Below are 20,821 nucleotides of genomic sequence, written 5' to 3' on the forward strand. Positions count from 1 at the left end.
CGGCAGATGGTCTTGACTGAGTGACAAATCGGGCAAACCCCAAATACTCAAGACAATGAGTAGCTGCCCCAAATAATGCCGCTTAAATATTCTAAATTTATCGTAAATTATACCTCTACAAAGCAATTTAGATTGTTGCCACAGTTTATATAGCTTTAAATAAATAGCTTACTAGTTAACGTGATTTCTATAGTATGGTTTAAATATTAAAATGCAACACGACCGACGCACACAAGATTATATAAAATTCTCCAAAGGCGCGATGGGCACGATGTAATCTTTCCTAGGACCTTCTTAAAGCGGTGATCAGAGGAAAATTGCTGCTACGACTTAGAAAACAGAGAAAGAGCAGACAATAATTTGAGATTACACAGTCTCCGTGTGAATTAATTTGTTACTTGGACCTGTGTTATTTTGTTTAGTTACCCCAGTATAGTGTGCGTTTGCTGAAATCACTGCAACAACCCAGCCGGCTTCAGATTCGGTACTCGCTGGGTGGGCATTATCCCCATTCCCCAGCCAACGTTAGTTAGCTAGCTAGCTAGCTAGCTAAATGTGCTAGGTTAGCTAGCTAACTAACTAACGTGAACTGTCGCTGCTCGGCAGTTGGCAGCCAGTGTTCACGCAACATTTAAACTGAGTAAGTTTGCCGTTTGTGTATTTCTAAATGAACTAGCTAGCCAGTCGTTTGTATAACCTACTAAAAAACACTAATAAGGTTTGGAGTAAACTGTGTGGGACGTTAACTTAGCTAGCTAGCTAACCAGTGTCTGGAGTGATTGTTGGCATATATTTCCCTGAAACTGTGATGTAAACGTTATCTAGATGATTCATATAGCCATAGATTAAGTAATAACGTTACTGGCTGTGAATGTATTTCAAAACCACTTCGTTCAGTCCAGATAACGTTACTTACTTTACAGGCACTTTGTGAATTAACGGTAAGATGTAGCTAATTGACGTGTCACGTCTTATTACAGCGGCTGTTGTCAATTAACTTGCTAATTGGCTAGCAGCGTTTGCTAAAACGGTCCCCATGTAAGATAGCTCGACGTTAGGTGAAGTTAATTGTTGATGTGATTTATGTTTTAAGGCCAGGTCACTTTTCTTGTTTTTCTAATACAAACAAGCTTGAAAAGTCAGCATTTTCTCTAAACAGCACTAACCAAACAGTTGGGATGACGCTTAGTTTTGAAACTTTAAAAAAGCTTTAATTGATTTGATACCAATGATCTATTTAAACATTTTAGTTATTAACCTTGTAAGGCTAACGTTGTCCAGATATTTCATCATTCAACGGAACTGCTTAACTTATAAACGTTATTTGTTTCCAACAGGAACAGAGTCATTGTTGGGCTTGAAGCAGTTTGTTCGTTTCTGAAATCAGTCATGGAGAACGATGCTTGTGTAGAGCAGAAGGATGGTGATGTGGCTGTGGCTCAAGTTAAACAGCTAGCAGCCACAGCTCCTTACAGATACACCAAGGTAATGAGATATCCCAACAATATGATAAAATAGAGGCCACACATAGTTCTTCCTAACACAATTAACCATTATCAATTATTGTACAGGAGGTGCTTCTGGAAATAAAAGAACTACCTGTCTCCAATGAAAGGCCAGACTGTCTCTCTGAGAAATATGACAGGTAAGAATGAATTGACTCTGATGTATTCCACACCATACACAATCCACATAATATTCTGATGTTATGTGGGTCAACAAGGGAAGCAAGACTTATTTATGAAATGAGACAGCTTGGATGTTCTTCCTTGAAAAACGGCAACCTTTTTCCTTCTCTTTGACAGTAATTGACTTAGGTGTCCGGTCATAGGTATGTTTTCCCTTTAACATATGAGCCACTGAAAAAGCTTAAGCATTAACTCAATCTACACTAGTGGCTTTCATTTACTGTTCCAAAAGAGTGTCTAATTGTGTTTCCTCAACTTATGTGTTGTAGTGATGAGTTTGTAGTAAAGTATGCCTATTTCAGCAACTCGCCTATAGGGACTGACTATTTTATCCGCCAACTTAGATTTTTACTAGCATTTGGCGAGTGGCAAGTGCTAATTTTAGGACCTGCTCTTATTTAGTTGCTTTACTTAGTCTTGAAAGTGCAATCCATTTGAATTGCTTTAGGAATTATTGCCATACTGTGCTAAGCTAAGGGCTAGTCAAAGATGGGTTTTGATTAGGGAAAATTTCCCTCACTCGCTGCAGTGGACAGGGGAATTAAAATCAATGAAACAATACATACAAACCCTATTGATTTCTTCCCATGGAGCTGTCATGGAAACTATTTAAGTTGAAGGCAGATTTTCAGGACATCTGCTGATAAATTAAACATTTTGATTGTTTGTTTTGACCTTTTTTTTAACAGCTATCCAAGACAAGCTGTTTAAAATAACAAGCACATTTGTGCAGTCTTTTGTGTGTTTTCTACTTGTTATCAATGAATGATTGTCAATCCTGCAGAGCCCTGTTTATCATTGTAGATATTCAATCATGGAGGGGATTTTGGACATGACTAAATATGAACAATAGCTTGTATGGTAGAAAATGGCATTACTTTTCCTGGTTCACAGGATAAAGGTTGAAATCTATGATTGTAGTTGGTTTAAATAATGCTGGCCATGCTGACCTTTTACTAAACAGTTAGATTGTGCAAATTGGTCCCCGAAACAAAGATGCTGTGCCCAGTATTTATCCTTCCTTTTTTTGTGTTATTAGCCATTTTCATATGTAACATATAAAATGATCTTTTACCCAGTAAAAAAAAAATAATAATAATAATTGGGAATAATTTGTCAGTTATTTGTATTGTTTTGGTCAGCAAGTTGAGTATGTGTTTTGATACAGTGATGGTGTCTGGGACCCTGAGAAGTGGCATGCCTCACTGTATCCCACTTCAGAGCGTAGCTCTCCGGTGGAAGGTTTTAAGAAGGACTATGTGGATGACAGAGTTCCTTTGAAAAGAAGAATCCCAGGTAAATGGCCCAAAGCCATAAATCTAAAGATTTAAACCAAAAAACAGTTCATAAAATGATCTTACTTTCTGGAGGTTTGTGTTAGAAGTGATCTATTGATAAGTCATGAAGCAGTACAATTGTTATCTAGGAAAGATTTCTGTAATTGTAATGCTTGCAACTCCTGAATATTAAGGAGCTCTAGATTATGCTTAAACAACTATTTAAACTACATAGTCTTGTCTTAAGGGATAAGAAGATAATATAAATGAGGCATAAAGTAAATATTTCTTGAGAACATTTTTAAGATCGTAATCTAGGTTTACTTTTGTGTTGGTTATGATGTGACCGTGGTGGTTATACCTCTGCATTGTATTCAGATCCTCGTGAGCGATTAAAGGAGGATGATCTGGATGTCGTACTGAGCCCGCAGCGACGCAGCTTCGGAGGTGGATGTCAAGGCAATGCTGCACTTGCACCCCATGCCCGTCGCCCTATCAGCCCCCTTGAAAATAAGGAGAATGAGAGTCTCCGTCTAGGAGGGGCACGCAGAATTGGCAGTGGCCGCATAATTGCTGCCCGAGCATTTGAGAGAGAAGCCCGTTCGGAGAAGGAGCGGGAACGTGAGAGGGACTTTAAGGATAAAAGATTCAGGGTTGGTGTTTATTGCTTTCAGTTCATCCTTCATGTTTTTTTCCTTAGTGTTCTAACGGTGAGACATTCAATGCATTGAGGTTGGCATTGCTCTTAGATGTTAATGTATGTAGGATTGCAGAGAGAATTTTTGCAAAATCGCAAACGCATATGCCATTCAGTTAGTTTCACAAAACCACTTGTGAAGATTAACAAGCTCACTTTTTGAGGATAAAAATAGCCGAAAAGTGTAATGTGCAGGAGAAATAAAGCCTTAAACCTTAAATGTTTTTCACAAAATTGATTTTGCTCACTAATCTAGTGTTAATTACATTATATGAAAGCAAACGTTTACTTTCTGCTTAGTAAAATTAGGAAGAGGCTGCTTGGAGGAGTCCCACTTCATCAGTGTGCTTTCTCCACACAGTTTATTTCAAGAATGGTCCCATTAATTTAATCTAATTATTAGCATCTGAAGGTCTTATATTTCGTTCTACACAGATATTATTTTGGTTTTGTCTCATTTGCAGAGGGATTTCGGTGACAAACGTGTGTTTAGTGAAAGGAGAAGGAATGACTCTTATGCAGAGGAGGAGCCAGAGTGGTTCTCTGGGGGTCCCACCAGCCAGTCTGAGACGATTGAGCTCATTGGATTTGACGACAAAATCTTGGAGGATGATAAGCGGAGGTCTAAGCGGTCAAGAAAACGGGCAGAGTCCATAAGAGAAGGCATGCAATGCATTTTCTTTTTTCACCAGTTGGTCAACTGCGTGGCATTATTTTGATAACTAGCATAGTGCAACTGCTATCACATTAGGGATACTTAAATATTGTGATTTTTGTTGTGCAGTGGAATGTAATGGACAAGCAGAAGAGCGAGATGCTGGTTTGCAGTCTACTGCTGATCAGGAGGTTCCCCACCCTGATGTTCTGCCTGAGCAGACGACTGGAGACTTTGACTTTAATGAATTCTTCAATCTGGAGAAGACCATGCCAGGGCTGGCCTCTGTAAGTACTGGGGTGCACTGTGTGGTTCTGTTGGTGTTAAAGGTGTGAACATCACAGATGGGATGACTTACCAGTATAAGCTTTAACAGTAGAGGTTTTCAAGTGTGTCTGTCCCTCCTCCTCAACAGACCTGCGGGTCATTTTCTTTTTTAATTTTTCAACCTTAACATTTTAGAGGCTAGATTACAGTTGTGGCACCATTATGATGTAACACATTAGTTAATCTGTTCATGTCTCATATAAAATAAACAAGCTTTTGTCAGCACAAGATTACCTCTGCTGCACTGGCTTGATCTCACTGAACTTGCTCTTTGGTGTGGGTATTGTCACTGAATGTTGAACTTTCTTTATTTTTGTCAGTGGGCTGCTGCATGGGGTTAGAGATGTTAAAAAGGTATCAAGAATCCAAATTTATGCCCATCATTTTAGCTACATTAAACCTGCTCATTTGAGAACTAACAACGAATAAGAGTTGTGTATATACTGGTTTGGGGCATTAAATCAACACAAAGCCAAACAGCAGTGCATTCAATGAGACTGCCCTTATCTTCTAGCACATTTTGTGCTAAATCGATGGAAAACGCCCTAAACGTAAGTGCCACTTTTGCCCTTGTACCTTTCGGCCTGCCGTTATTTGTGTTTCTCACTCTGTTTCACAGGCGCCTTTTTCTGTCTTGCAGATGATAGAGGACGTTTTGGGGGAGGGCCCTGTATCGGCTAGCCGCTTCAGTCAGTGGTTCTCCAGTAACCTGAGCCCTTCAGGCAGCCGGTCCAGCAGTTTGAGGTCCACTCCCCATGAGGAACTAGAAAAACTTGCAGGTGAATTATTTGATTTCCCCAAAGGAGCTTCATGAATCTATATAGCTTAAAACCAGGCATAGTCTGCTTTTTAAAAGTAGGGTTGACAAAGTATTAGAATAACTTCCATGTTCGATTTCAGGAGTTCTTTGGTTTTGGGTAGTTGTCCAGATAATTCAGAACAAGCCCCTGGATTCTTTTCTTTCTCGTTGAAGATACATTGAGGGCAAAAACCAAGCATTCAAATCTTGATCTTGGGTAGTATCTCATTAAAAATCAGGCTTTAAACATCAACATCAAACTGCTGCTAACTATCTCACTTCAATGCTATGTGATTGCTAGCCTACATCTTGCTTTGTAATGTTCATGACCCCAAAACACACTTTGTGTTGGATGTACTAAATCTTGGATGATTTTTCTCCTCTAAAGGGCTTGAACCACGCAGCACTTCCTCTAGCCAAGGCCCTGCCTCATACTTCACACCTATTCAAACATCTGAGTGCAAGGAGAAGGTGGACATCCTGGAGCTGCTGCATAAGGCCAAAATAGACCTGAAGCCTCTTCTTTCCACCCTGTCAGTCAACAAGGCTCGGCTAAGGGAAAGCAGTGAGTGCTAGTTCAATTATTATACCATGAGTCAACTTTTTACTGGGAATATACCGTGCACTAGACATCTTGTTCGAGTATGTTCATGTTAGGCAATGTGGATACAATTTTGAGGTATATTACATTTGCTATAGTAGCAATACGTTGGTTATAGTCTACTCTATGAAAATTCCATTGGGATCACATTTATAGACCGAATAACCAGACGGGAAATGTTTTTGGCTAATCAAATGAAATAAATATCTGTCTAAGATACTTAAAGGCATACTATGTAACTTTCCCTCTTCGGTCCCCCTACAGGTTGTCTCATTGGAACTACAGCTTGTGCAGCTATAGTTCCAATGAGACAACCTGTAGGGGGACCGAAGAGGGAAAAGTTCCATAGTATGCCTTTTTAAAGTTGTTGTCCATAAGATTTGAGTTTAGGTTGTTTCTAGCGGCAGCTTTGGCAGAAAGAACGTTGGTACATTGGCAGCGCTAACCTGCACGATGCCTTCACATGCTCCAGTCCACACTGATAACCGTTTAGTCTAAGATAAGCTAAGCGCCAGAGGTGGGACAAAGTCATTGTTATGCAAGTCACAAGTAAGTCTCAAGTCTTTGCCCTCGAGTCAAAGATGAGGCAAGTCCCGAGTCTAGTCACAAGTCAAAGCCAACAAGTCTCAAGTCGAGTCCAAAGTCCTACCATTTTAGTTTTTGAGTCATTTCAAGTCATTTCAGTTTCAGTGTATGCAATATTAAGAATATTTTCACTGCTTCAAAAGTCATAAGAAAGCCTTTTCTCTCAAGAAACTGAAGTCATATGCTTTATAGCAGTGGTTTTCAAAGTGGGGACGGGGACCCCTGGGTGCCGCGAGGGGGTGCTAGGGGGGCCATGGCAAGTTGGCATGAAAAGTATAGCAAAACAAAATAATTGAATAAATTAAATAACTAAAGTAAACCAAATTAAACCAAAAATAAGCTAAACAATATTCCCATTAGTTAAGAACTGCACTATAATAATCTATTGCATCTCTGAACATTACTACTATAATCGTTATTATTTTATTACATGGCTTGGTTGAATTCCAATGTAGAATGCGGCCTGTTATTTCTTGATAACAGACCGCTGCGAAGTATAACAGACCGTTGCCATGAAAAACAGAGCGTTGCTATGGACGCAGTTCGGTTTAGCGGAAGCAATACAATCGTTTTTAAATCAAACTCCTTTTTAAATCAATATTTTGTGTCAAAGTAATAGACAGTATTTGATAGGTAGCCATGTAATAAGCGGGATAATGTATAGCGAGGCGGTAGTTATAGCGAATACAACCCCTGATATGAAAAGGGAAGGCTAATGGTGGATCTACTGTGACTGTGTTATGGTAACGTTACTTTAAAACGGACGTTGACATGATGTTGGCGAGGTTTTCCATCTGAGTGTGCTACACTCATCTACCTCATATAATCAGGGTTCAAAAATCCCTATTTTTGTAAGCATGAACCAGCAAGGGAGACGTGCGTTTTCTGTCTCGTTGATACAGTAAATATGCAGCAGCTAGTATGTTACGGTACATACATCCGATAAGGTGCTTAGCATTCGTTCAAAACTTACCTTTCTTTGTGCAACTTCAGGTGTCGAACAAAGTTGGACGTTGTGGCAGCTCCGTCTGTAATCTTCGACCCGCATGTTTTGCAAATTGCAACTCTTTTTTTTTTTTTTGTCGACTACCTCGTAATTGTTATAGCCAAACGAAACTATCTTCGGTATCATTTTGCCAACTGGCTCGTTGTTGCTTGTGCTTCATTGGTTGTCTTGCAATGTGCCTGCTTAGATGCTGTCGAATCAAAACAACGTGGGACTACAGTGATTGGATGTCGTGCAGGCAGCGCGCGTGCTCTCTGCATGCATACAGGTGGTGCACATTTTTTTCACAGATGCAGATAAACTGAGAGCGGCGCGGCCGTGTGAACATTTTCTTCCCCAGTTTTCATGGGAAGTAGCCAGTCTTCTCGAGTCAAAAGGTGCAAGTCCAAGTGAAGTCACGAGTCATTGATGTTAAAGTCCAAGTCGAGTTGCAAGTCTTTGTACATTTTGTCGAGTCTGAAGTCATCAAATTCATGACTCGAGTCTGACTCGAGTCCAAGTCACATGACTCGAGTCCACACCTCTGCTAAGCGCTAATATATCCATAAAGATGCAATACAATTGCCATATACCTGTCCTGCTCACAGACTTGCAACATTTCCTACAAAACAAAATCTGTGTTGACAAGTCTTCCCAATTCTAGTTCCATGGTACCAAAGCTGATTGTATTAATAAACGAAGGATATTCACCTCTGAACGTTGAAGAGATTAGTGTCTGTATAAGAGGGTGTACATGGTAGGGCTGTACTGAATACCATTTTTTTTGAGCTTCGGTGCTTTTCAACAGCGAATATTCGAAGCTTTGGTGGCGGCAGCAGCGGCGGCAACCAACATTTCTGAATGCACTTGAAGCCAGCTTTGGAAAAAGAGGAAATAAAAGCCGATGAAGTGACTGCTTTGTTATTGCAGGACACCACAGTCAACTCCTGGGGCCTGTTTCACAAAAGCAGAATATATAAATCCAGGATAACTGATAAAGCGAGGCTTGACCTAGTCTAATCTGTGCATCCTGGCTTGGTGCGTTTCACGAAGGCCAAGCCAGGCTGAGGAGCGACTAGGTTGAGCCAGGCTGAAGTAATTCAGATAGATGCGTGTCCACGGCTTTCCTCAAAAGACCCGAGGTCGATCACAGATTTACTGATGCCAAAATGGAGAATACGCATTGTACATACTTAGAAAATAAAGACACTGAATAAATTGGACTCTAAACTCTAGAAACTATAAAGATAATTAAGTGATAAATCCCATGCACACTGTAAACATGAATGGAACAGAGTATATTCATCAGTTATTTCCCCCCAGCAAAACATAAGGTCAAAAACCATTGGGGTGTCCTCTCCCCTGTTACATGAACGTACAGTAGCCTACATCACTAGATAGTTACTGGTCCAGTGAACTAAGACTATAATTTGGGAGGATTGTACAATTAGGATATGTTCTTTAAATTGTACAATCCTCCCAAATTATAGTCCCAGTTTACTGGACAACACAATTTGTGTGCTAAGAATGCCAAATACCATGCACATGGAAGTGGAACAAACATGATCCTTATTGTTAAAGAATTAAAAAAAAATGTATCAACTAAAATAATTCAAGGTGCATTAGTCAACTATAGAAATGTACAGCATTGTATGTATTGCCCTTACTAACAGACTTCATTTAAAACACATTTGAAATGTTATCAGCCTTTTCTACTTACCTCAGCAACTGTCATAATATATTCATCAAACTTCTAACAATATGAACAGCAGTCTTCATACAGCAATATAACAGTAACAATGACTGTCACATGAATAATTAAATTAAAAAAATTAAACAATTATGGTCACAACTTTAAATAATAACGGTACTTAAATGAACAGCAATATGCACCTGTTGTATTTTAATCCAGGCTGATAACATTAGGGTAAAACCACTGCTGGGTGATCAGAAAAGGCTCCAGGATTAAATAAATCCTGGCTGTTAGCCTGGTCGGGAGCAGGCTAGCTGCACAGAATAAATCTCCATGGTGATTTATGTGCCTCCACTTTCGTGAAACCGAGTCAAGGCTTAAATCATCCAGGATAACTGATAAATCCCGGCTTAATCCCTTATCTTGGTTTTGTGAAACAGGCCCCTGGGCAGTTCAGTGCTTGTGTTTAGTTTTTTACCTTTGTAGTGTTAAACTTTTTTACAGTAACGTTACGGGGCTTGCATGCCACGACTGACGAGTCTGATAGCGGGTTAACGTTACATGATTGTCCACAGCAGGTTGACGTCAGGTTGCTTTTCTCCTAAAGTTGATTCAGACTTAACTTTTTGCTGCATGCTTTCAAAACAAACGGAAAGACCTGCGTTTTTTTACTGAACTGTCTGACGAATGACGCCGACGCGGTGTATGTGAATGAATGCTCAGCCAGCGCCTCACTGTTTTGGCATTATGTATGGCCGTAACTAACGTGTTACTATGTTTACCTTTTTATCAAATTGCCTGAAGACGACACCAGGCTGCTACAGTTAAACCATACAGACCTGTACAAACATCAGACTGCTCGCTTGGAACTACACATTTCTCCGTTCTTGGATGACATAGTGCTGCATTAATTAGCCAGCGGCTAGCTGACATTTAGCAAGTAGCTTAATCCTGACAAAACACCAGTTAATTTCAGCCTGCATGCATGTTTAAAAAAACAAAACGAAACGACTGTTTGAATCCCAAAATTGAAAATTGTGTGATTGTCCCTGTAGTAACTTAGTTTTGAAATCACATCCCATAGTATTCTGTGTAGTGTTTCTCTGAGGAATAGATTCATGTGATTACCTTATGAAACTGTTTTTTATGATTTGCATTTCATAGTCACACTTGTAATAAGCCACAAACCGATGGCAACCTCTTAAGTATCTTTACACCTGCTAAGGGTGACCAGGTCTGAGCTGTTCAGGCATCTGGGCGCAGAAGTCCGACTTAAGGGTCTCAAGTATGCAGTCAGTGTCTAATTTTAAATCTCCTAAATTCAATTTCGTATGACATTCTCTTAATTAGCATTTGAATTTACTTGTAAAGCACAGTAACTAGTTTTGTTTCAAACAGTGCTACATAAAGTTTAATTGTATCCATCTGTCCTCAGCTAACTGTGGAGCGGTGCTCTCGCTGGAGGAAGTGGAGGGAGAGATGAAGGGGATGAAGCTGGGCTCAGAACCACAGGTGCGAAAGGGGCCACCTCCACAGAGAGGAAATGGCACGCCTTTTATGGCTCAACATTTAGAGGAGGCTTTAACTGGTGGCTCCAGTGCCCGTCCAAAGTCACGTGACACAGACATGTCGGCCTTTAATAAACTAGTCAGCAGCATGAAGGCAAGTGGAACTCTGCCAGCTCACCCCAAAACCAACACAAACAATGTAAGTATGTATTTTTTTTTATCCAATAGACACTTTAACTGGATAAGTAACATTGTGTATGTTGGAACGGATAGTCATACATGCATGTCCAGTGGGATGCTGCATGCAAGCTTTTTCAGCTTAACCTAGATAAAACCAAGATTTCATGGACAGACTAGAAAGTGATGGGCATAAATTTGTTTAAATGTTTTGAAGGTTGTGTTTTTTTTTTTTTTTTTGAATGTTTGATGTATGAAAGCTGCAAGTGTCCCTTTTTCTGTAAGTCCGTTTCTGAAATTGTGATCTGGTTTATATTTGCACTGAGATGATAACCATGTATATTGTCATTGGATGAACATGAACATATGTATCCAAAGGCATACATGACTTGCATGAGGGACATTTGATTGTGACTTTCATGTACAAATCCATCTCCGTGGGCTTGCCGTGTTGCAGTTTGAGGAGGTTTCACCAAATTCTGTATTTGATACATGTCTAAATTTTAGCTTATATCCAGTGATCACTGATCAATTTTGCTGCCAATTTCTGTTTTGACGCACTTATAAATGCCTACCACATACTCAACATTGGTTACTGGGATGGGTTTTTACAGGGAAATAGTTGCATTGAACCTGCCACAAATTGTTTCTCCTGTAAAATGCAGCAACCTTCAGACCCAGCTGTGGTGACACTGTCTGAAGCTCAGTTGCCTCCTCGGCAGCAGAAAAACATATTTCAGGTGTGTATGTAGACTATCCTCTCAGCATAATGGTGAAAAATGTTTGGTATAGACGAGAAGTTTTCAAAGGTCCACTAGTTTCCCATTAACAGAATCCGGCCGGGGGAAATTATATTCAGTCCAATCGGGTCTGAGTAGAGTCACAGCTCTCTGGTTTGTGATCAGGTGGTGCGTCATTATTTGCAGCAGATAAGTATAAACTGAATTGCAATGTATTCTTTTCAACAGCAGCTGCTCATTCTGCTGCCAGTGTTTTTATATTTGAGGCTCTTCATGCAGCTGCGTTTTGAAATGGGTCCTCAGGTATATTTCCATTTGCCAACCTGTTCTGACTGTTCTACAGTCCCTATCGGATCCTAAAAACATTACATCAATCGAAGTGTTTTCTTCTCAGCATAGTGCCAACACTGCTATATAACTATATATGGGGTAGTGATAAATAAGGACACCACAGAATACAATTTTGAATCCTGCCTAAATGTCAAGAAGAATGCCGTAGAACTCCTTCAAGCCCTAAAGGACCGGGGAATAGATTCTCATCTCGGTGCACACACTGACTGCATGACAGCAGTAAGCCTCTGGCTTTACCGTATATCTACTGCAACGGCTAATAACAAACCCTGGAACTCCTAAACTGCAAGTAAGTGTTTCTCCCTGCTGTTTTTCACAGAGCCTAACATTAGCTACAACAGCTGACATAGCTAAAATTAGCCAACGTAAGTGCTTGTTGCAGTGGACCTCTGACCAACACTAATGTCAGACTAACTTTAACAAGCCCCGCTCTATGTGGAAAAAAAAGATTTAACAAACTTGCAGTTTGGAGTTCCAAGTGAACTTATGGAAGACATTACCGTATGCTAGCTGTGTGGTAATACCAGGCTTCGGAGCAGTGGGCTGTTGGTCCAGAAGATCACCTCCAAACTTTAACTGGAAAAAGTGACATGAGACAACATCCCCCCCATCCACAGTCACCACAAATGGAATTATTTGGGAAACTCTGACAACGTATCCCAAGTGTTTCTTTATCCCTATGCCGAAATGCGCGTTGTAAAGGAGTATATTTTGAAGTTGGCTACATGGGATTTATCAATGATAGTTTTACACTTACATTTTAACTGCCAGACCAACAACATTAAAGTTAATTGAAACATCTTGGAAAATGTATATTTACGTTTGTGTTGTAGGAGCTCTTGGGAGGTCCTGCTCGTAGTGGCTCTCCTACACTACTTGGCAATCTGTTGGGCAGCTCTGAGGGCCCAACAACCTCTGCCCCTCTACACGGCCTACTACACAAGGGCCCGTCACCCCCGCTCTTTCCACATAGGGCACCCTCACCGGACTACTTCAACAGTCGGTTGCAACCTTCAACAGGTAAGTATTTTCTAAAAGTGACATGTTGCAGCCTTTTTTTTTTTTTTTTTTTTTTTTTAAGTCATGTAAAATATCGTTTTTGAATTGGAAAGAATGCATATTGTATGCATTGACTTTCTCTCTTTCTATCATCAGGCTTTACCCACAGATTTCATGATCGCATAATCAGAAATGAACCCAGAAGTATGTGGACTCTTGTGGGATACCAAATGTTTTTTCATGGAATGTTTGTCCTCATTGCTGCCTCTACAATTTATTATTGATAATCCATCCAAAATTTTAAAGATTATCAGCACACGGTGGAAAGCTTTACTTTTTTTACTGTTAATGCAATCCATATTACAGCTCTGATCGCATGGCATTAACGCCATCTGTGTGTATCAACAGGAATGTAATAGTGAAACAAATTTCAAAGGCGGTGTTACATAGGGTTGGGTACTGAAACCCGGTGCTAATATGGCACCGGTACCTAAACCACTGATACCTACTGGACCGACAAGCAACACAGATTTCGGCCACTTAAATGACTGAAGCTCTCTGCTGCTCCGAAACGGATATTGGAGGCAGCGTCGCTGCATGTGATGATGGTTAACACTACACTTGGCATTAGCTTACCGTTGGCGAGTAGCTGGGTTAAACATGGTTAAAATGCTGACCGCTAAATGGTGTAAGTGTGACTGTATTTCACTGTAGAGGATTTCAATACCGGAACGTACAACTGTCTGCTGCTGCTGTTGTCGGAAAAACAGAAGGTGCGTTAACTTGAAACTGGTAAGCCTGGTGGTGCATTCAAAGTTATTGTAAAATACCCGTTTCCCATCTAGTGTTTTTTTTTTTTTTTTTTTTTTGTAGAACTGTAATTTACTGGTGAAATAAGTTACCTGTATAGGTTATTACATTTTTAATAAATCATTTAATTTTGACCATATGGCCTGAGCAATAAACAAGTTCTTTAATGCCGCCGACTGTCGCCTTGTGCCGTATTTATTTTCATTATTTTTTATCGGTTCAGGCTCTGTTTAGGCACCGTCACAATTTGAAAATCGGTTAGCACCGATATTGGGGGGGGGGAAAAAACCCAATCGTTACCCAACCCTAATGTTACGCAGATGCTACAAAAGTAGTAAGCTTAACATAATCATTATTTTTATTTATTTATTTATTTTTTTTTATTTAGTTTTCAGCTTGAGCAAAAATGTGCCAGTATATGATTATCTCCTGCTGTTGGTGCAAAGTGTCATATGATCACAGCAACTACAGAGAGCATCTCTGGGGTTGTGGGCAATTTAGCCGCAACATCCAATATCTTCAGTTCAGTTTTTTTATTAGATGCTGTTGGTTAGACGAGCTGGATCATGTCATCATCAATAGTTTTGTGTTGTAATAGTTTATTCTCTCCCTCTCAGGGTTTCCTGTTGGCCATCAGCCCATGCTGCCGGAACAGTTTGCTGATGTACACAGATCTATCAGCCCTGGATCTGCTGCACAGCAACAGGTAACCAATGTTTGGACATGGTGAACTTGGACTAATGGCTTTATTCTTTACTCAAAAGATATTTTGCACACTAAATCTTTAATGTAAATTGATAATCAATTTGAAGAACCTTATTTTATAACTTGGGCTGTTGCGTGATTTCGACAGTTAACTCACGATTAATCACACTTTTTAAATCTGTTCTAAATGTACTAAAAAACTATTTTGTGACGGCACCAATAGTTGATTGATTACTTTTTTCGTCTATTATTTCACCACTAAATTCATTTCTGAGACTGTTTTATGCGAGAAATTAACTGTGTACAGTTTGAATATGGGCAGTTTTACAAAAATTGATGGCCAATTGCACATTTGCTCCGATATGTTGTCGGACTTGGAAGCTCCAGTCTTAGGTGATAGCCAGCTTGCGGTGGCCGGTATCGCTTGCTTACTGGTCGGCCAGTAATACTCACAGCCCCCCCTGTCAGCTGGAAGTCGTTTCAGACCCTTCCACCAGGCGTTGGGCCACGCCGCCTCATTTAAATTGACGCCTGTCACTTCTAAATGAAAAGCTTAATGTTAAATCGAAATGTAAAAGGTGAATCTGAAAATGTCAATGTAAAATGTGAAATTCAAAAGATAAAATGTCAAATTGAAAATTATAAAAGGGGAAAGGCTAAAATAAAATGATTTCTTCTTTTTCTATTTGAGATTTTAACTTAAGTATTTCCGTTTAAGCTTTTACATTTCACATTTAATTATGGCATGATTTTTCCTAGTAGCGTAGTAAAATAATTTCAATTTGATCTTGCTTCGTTTTTCTCTTTGGACTTTCAATTTGAATTATGAATAAATATTTCCTCCATAGTACAATGTTACTGCTGCATCGCTCCCTGATTTCCCAGACTGGGTACGGCCCAACGCCCAAATTGCAGAACATGCATGTGTTAATCGCACATTCAAAAAATGAGTGGCGTTTTCAAAGGAATTTGTTTTGTTAATGCATTCATTTTGAAAGTTCTAATTATAATATGAAATGCACATAGGGCTCTATTTACATAACTCATCTTTCAGTGGAACAGGAAAGATTTGACTGCCCAAATACCAAGCTGCATTACAAAAATCTTTTCAGTTCGGATTTATTTTGCAGTATATTTACGAAAAGTAACCCATCATAAAGCAACATTGCGTAACATATTTTTTTGCAATTTGGAGCCCCTACGGTTTGAGAGTGTAATTCAAACCTTGAGTGGGCCAAAACTCCTGTGTTAGCGGTGTAAACACAACACTTCACATCTTGTGACAGTGCCGTAAAGCGTTGCACATTTCTCCTGGGAGTTTGTACCTGCTCACCAAAGTTACATAGTGCGAGAACAGTCATTTGAGGCGCAAAGTGGGAAAGACATTGGCATTATTCTCCCTATTACAAGTCAGAGTAGCATCAAAATGATTTTGAAGGTGTAAGGTAAAGTTATGCAATGTTGCTTTAAGACATCAGTTGGCGATCTCTTCAGTTGTGTGTGTATTTTACTTGACCAGATGAGGGCGCTCTCTATGCCAGTGAATCAGGCAGACCTGGAAGCTCTGGCATTTCAGCAGGACCTTGCTCTACATGCCCACCACTCATTCCACTCTGGCTACAAGCCACCACAGGACATATATTTTCGAAATAGGTTAGTTGTTTATTAAAAAGGTATTTAAATACTACACAGTATGTATTGATGTTGACACAAAGAATTGAATGTGATTAATGCCTCCTTAGCCAATCCATGATCTTCATATGCTACAGGACTCCAGACTGCGACCTGCAAATTTGTTGACCTTTTTTTTTAAATTTCATGTTGTAAAACTGTGTGTGAGAACCATGGCGAAACATGCACATGCTGTTCCATGGCGCTGTTACCATGTTTCCGTGAAAAATCATGATGTTGCAGTCTAATACATTTACGAGTGGTGATTCGCAGCCGAAAATCATCCATTTTGTTTGCTAAAGACTGTACATTGGCGAGGAAAATGCTGCATAGTAATGGCCGATAAGGAGTTAGCCTTGGCCTAATGTTAGTCCACTTCATCCTACTTTGTTTATGGTCTCAACCCTGCTTGCGTGCACTTCAGGTTGGCGGAGCTGTGTTGATAGACTTCGGCAGTGTAAGGTAGTATTCGGTCTTGTCACAAAATTGGCCGCATTTTTCCTCCGTGTTGGCTCATTCTCAGACAGGCAGGATATCACTTAATTGCCTGATTTACTTGCATTTTTGCATCAATGCTAATGTCGGCTCTGACACTTGCTACATGCTGCGGTACCGCTGCCTCACTTAGGTGAGAGAGGTAGAGATGTAACATCGGAGCGAAGACGATTTCTTTGGAGAGAAAAAAAGCTCTTCTCTGGCTCCCTCATCCCCCTAATCTTTCCCACACTGGGTGTTATATAGTTACTCCCCTTTCCCTTGAAGTTTGATCACCTTAGATATGATTGCTAGTCTGGCTATCACCAGACCAAGCTCAATCTTTTAAGATTGAACATTAGTCTGGGGAGCCTACTCTGTATTTTCTCTGCACAAAAGGTGTGATCAACAGGCATAGTTCAAATGACTGTACGCAATTGGATAGTCCTTCAACCAATCAGACCAACGACCCAGGTGACGTAGCAGCGACAGTGGCATCAATGGGTTGCTGCCATGGAGTGCTGCGCAGTGGCCGGCTTGTTGAATGTAAACAAAAAGCTGCTTGGTCGCTTCTCTATCATCATCGTGTTAAACCTGGCAATAGCGCGCCAGGTGGATAAGCCAGTTTGTGATTGGTTCCCGCAAATTTGTAACGGAAGCAGGATAGATAAACGTGCAGGTTTCCAGCCTGAGCTGCAGGGCAAGAGCAAATCACCGGCAGATCGGGCTGGGTTTATCCAGTCTATATGATTGCTGTTTCAGTGTTTATATAAAAAAAAAAAGACAGAGGAGGGAGGCAATAATACAGTACATTCACAACAATAATCTTTGTTTACATTTCTGAATATGCAATTAAGCACCATTCCATTAAAATGTGACTGAACTGAAATAAGATGGCAGATTTTAGTTGTTGTATTTATTACCAAAGCATTTATCAATCAAACAGTTAAAATGGGGGAAATGTGAAAAATTGTGTTGCAGGTTGACTTAAATGTTCTGCCTATGCCCCAAACATTTTTTTTGTTAGGGGCTTCAGTGCTCCTAGTTTAAAAAAAAAAAAAAAAAAGTTAGTCTGGAGCCCTGTGCTATGAAGAACATTTAAATTGGGCTACGTGGCTGGCCTGTTCATTTTAGCAATTGGAATGTTGGCAAATGCAGCTTAGTGTATTACATGTTACAGCAACAATTGTTTTTTTTTCTGACAGTTTTACTAATAAAAAATCTCTTAAATCATGAAAAGAATTTGACCCAAACCAGATAACATAATTAGCATTTACTAGTTGCGTATGGCTGATGTGCTTGTGATCCACAGACTGCAACGTGTTAATCGCTCTCCTGGTCCAGGCCCTCAGCCTGCTGGAAGAAACTCTCCAGGCAATGCTGTCACCAGCATGGTGAGCACAAACTGTATCCTCTCACCTGTCATTGTTTAGTTGTCCTATGAAGTTGAACTCTAACTTTGTCTGTAATTTCTACACCTCTTGGTTTTGCTAGTATTTTATGTATTTTTGTTTGCTACAGTTGTCTCCATCATTTACACCCACATCTGTGATCCGCAAAATGTACGCGACAAAAGAGAAAAGCAGAGATGAACCATTGAGTCGTTCAGAGAACAAGGACGAGGCAGTAGGACACGCTCAAGATGGTACAGAGCATTGTTACCACAACTTCCTGATTTGAACTTCAGTCAAAGTTTTACAACACTGAATATGAAATTTTGGTGTGCTTACAGACAGCAGCTCTCAAAATCTATATATGGAGGCGATTGATGGGAATGCGGCCCAGTCTGGAGGAGTAAGGGCTGGCTCCCAGACCTTTCCAAGGAAGGACCAGGAGCGTCTCAGGCCTGGTTCTGCTGGACACCATACGCCCAACATGGTACCTCCAGGACCCGCGTCTTTCCCTCGTCCCATCTACCCGGTACCGCTGCTATCCCAAGTACCAATGGTGCGCCCTCCTCCCCAGCTCCACCCTAATGTGGTTCAAAGAATGCTGGCGCAGGGTATCCAGCCCCAGCAACTTGGACCTGCTCTTGTGCAAGCAGGTTAGTGATGGGCACGCATCATCTTTTTTTGAAGTTTTTAACTATAAAACCTGATATTAAACCTCTGACCTGTCTTTAATTATACACACCAGGTATATTCCCACCACATGTTGACCTTGCCCAACTTCAAGGCTTGCCTCCTGCCCTGCTTGGACAACCGCTGTACCCTCTAAGTGCAACAGGGCATCCACTTCTACCTCCCAGAGCCAACACTCAGATGCAGTTAGCAGTAATGCAGCAGCAACTTCAGCAACAGAGACCAAGTAAGTGGAGGTTTAATATTACGAATCAGTGTGGGCATATGCTAGAGGTGTTGAAATTAATCAAATAATCGATGCATCGAATCGTGGACATCGACAATGCTGCATCGATAATCGGCCAGGCCATAATCGATTATTTCTGTTTACAATTTAATGTAGGCCTAACAACCTTTCTGTTTACATATTGTTATGTTTTGCACATTCAGGAAGTGCCATGTGCTCAGTGCTGTAGTTTTATGTATCCAATTTATTTAGTATTAGAGCACTGCAGAATGTTTTGTTTTCATAGCTTGAAAAGCTATGAATTAAATATCCTATATGGCTTTAATAGAAAAATGTATTTGACTCATCATGACGCATCGTGATATCGAATCACTGACGTAATCGAATCGGGACATCATTGAAGATTCACACCTCTAGCATATGCTAGTGGAAGCATTGCGTCCCCTCAAAGGGGATAACTGAATACTGCCACAGAGAAAAACCTACAATAAAGGACTGAAAAAAGAGGATATTCAAGTTGAAATGTATGTAGGATCTATAACAGCAGAAATTAGTAAGTTAAACGTGACAATTTTTTTTTTTTTCTCATCTTTTGAATCTCTTGCAGTGCATCCAGGCATCCCAGGCCCTCAGTCACAGAGCCAAGGCCCTCACCGGACAAATGGCTCCCAGCAACACAGGGGCACCCCCCCTCTAGGCCTCGCCAAGTGGTTTGGATCAGATGTGCTAGAACAGCCACTCCCCTCCATGCCGGCCAAGGTCATAAGTGTAGACGAATTGGAGTTCCGGCCATAAGAAAATGGACACTGCTGGATAGCGAGATATTTTTTGTTTTTTTGCCCATCTCCACCTCCTCATTACCATAAAAATGTGAACTTTAATTTGAAAGACGGTGCACAGACCTGGACAGTCTAACCATGCCATGCTTATTAGTCTTCAACCTTGAAGTCACTGCTTTTTGAAGAGGCTCATCAGCAGAAAAGGGAAGACAAGTGATGGGGATTTGTTTTGCCGACTGAGTGAAAACATTTTTGTATTAGTATTAGGCTCTGCGCAGTAAATAATGTATAGGCCCAATTGTACAGACCATGGGAAATAATCTTATTCTCCCTGTATATAGCTGTTTTGTTTTTTTTCTTGGAATGGGGAAGGTGAAACTATCCTGCAGTTCAACTGATAACTGCGAGGGACAAAGTCACCAAGAGCTGGTAGCATTCCTTTGTCTTAGCCAACTTTAATTTCCCCTCTGAACTGCACTGAGAAAGGGCTACTGCTAGTGAGAAATGTTGGATTGATGAGTAACTTCAGTGCATACTCTACCCTCTTGTGGCATGGCTGGTGGTCCTTTTCTGTAGATGTGATTGGTTGGCGCATTTCAAGACAACTCCGGGGGATGCAGCGAGCGCTGGTTGTGCCTTTTTTTTGTGATTTTTTTTATTTTTTATTTTTCCTTCTTTAAACTGTATCCTCTCCCATCCAACCTGTCACTGAGGGGGACAGCACTGCTCACGTTGTCAATTTTTTGAGGGTGGTTGGGATTGTTTGGGATTCAGTTTGTGCTATTAAGTTATAAAAAGCACAAATGGAATAAATAAATACAATTCAGTAAAACACAATTTGCTTAATTGTTTGTGTGTGATAATTAAAAAACCTCACTGGCCACTTTATTAGGTATGCATAGATTAATGCAATCCAATACAACAGCTATGCCATAAATGCTGCCTTTGCAAAACTTATGTTTGGCTATTTACACTGCCCAAGACTGTTTCTTT

The 20,821-nt window shown here is 40.4% G+C and overlaps 1 protein-coding gene across 5 annotated transcripts; it reads left to right on the forward strand.

Moving 5' to 3' along the window:
- The first annotated feature begins 267 nt into the window (after window positions 1–267).
- Window positions 268–20,680, forward strand: eif4enif1 (eukaryotic translation initiation factor 4E nuclear import factor 1). 5 transcript variants are annotated; one of them, XM_036002449.1, is made up of 20 exons: window positions 268–640; window positions 1,338–1,485; window positions 1,572–1,645; window positions 2,857–2,984; window positions 3,344–3,618; window positions 4,127–4,325; window positions 4,447–4,604; window positions 5,264–5,423; window positions 5,832–6,008; window positions 10,743–11,014; window positions 11,658–11,732; window positions 12,917–13,103; window positions 13,239–13,286; window positions 14,510–14,598; window positions 16,117–16,250; window positions 18,055–18,136; window positions 18,264–18,387; window positions 18,475–18,786; window positions 18,879–19,049; window positions 19,657–20,680. In XM_036002449.1, the coding sequence occupies exons 2-20, from the start codon at window positions 1,390–1,392 to the stop codon at window positions 19,842–19,844; spliced, it is 2,949 nt and encodes a 982-aa protein (XP_035858342.1). In that variant the 5' UTR covers window positions 268–640; window positions 1,338–1,389; the 3' UTR covers window positions 19,845–20,680. The 5 variants fall into 5 exon arrangements, with proteins under 5 accessions (XP_035858342.1, XP_035858343.1, XP_035858344.1 ...); XM_036002450.1 differs by having other exon boundaries at window positions 268–495; window positions 19,657–19,866; XM_031287488.2 differs by having other exon boundaries at window positions 269–640; window positions 5,285–5,423; window positions 19,657–19,866.
- The last annotated feature ends 141 nt before the right edge of the window (window positions 20,681–20,821 follow it).

This window comes from Sander lucioperca, chromosome 6, assembly GCF_008315115.2.
Source record: "Sander lucioperca isolate FBNREF2018 chromosome 6, SLUC_FBN_1.2, whole genome shotgun sequence".
Taxonomy (NCBI): domain Eukaryota; kingdom Metazoa; phylum Chordata; class Actinopteri; order Perciformes; family Percidae; genus Sander; species Sander lucioperca.

Bases quoted from the DNA above. Each gene is read 5' to 3' on its own strand.
- eif4enif1 (XM_036002449.1), top strand. From the start codon at position 1,390: ATGGAGAACGATGCTTGTGTAGAGCAGAAGGATGGTGATGTGGCTGTG. The intron at 11,015-11,657 runs GTAAGTATGTAT...TGTAAAATGCAG, and splicing joins CCAAAACCAACACAAACAAT to CAACCTTCAGACCCAGCTGT. The intron at 14,599-16,116 runs GTAACCAATGTT...TTACTTGACCAG, and splicing joins GATCTGCTGCACAGCAACAG to ATGAGGGCGCTCTCTATGCC.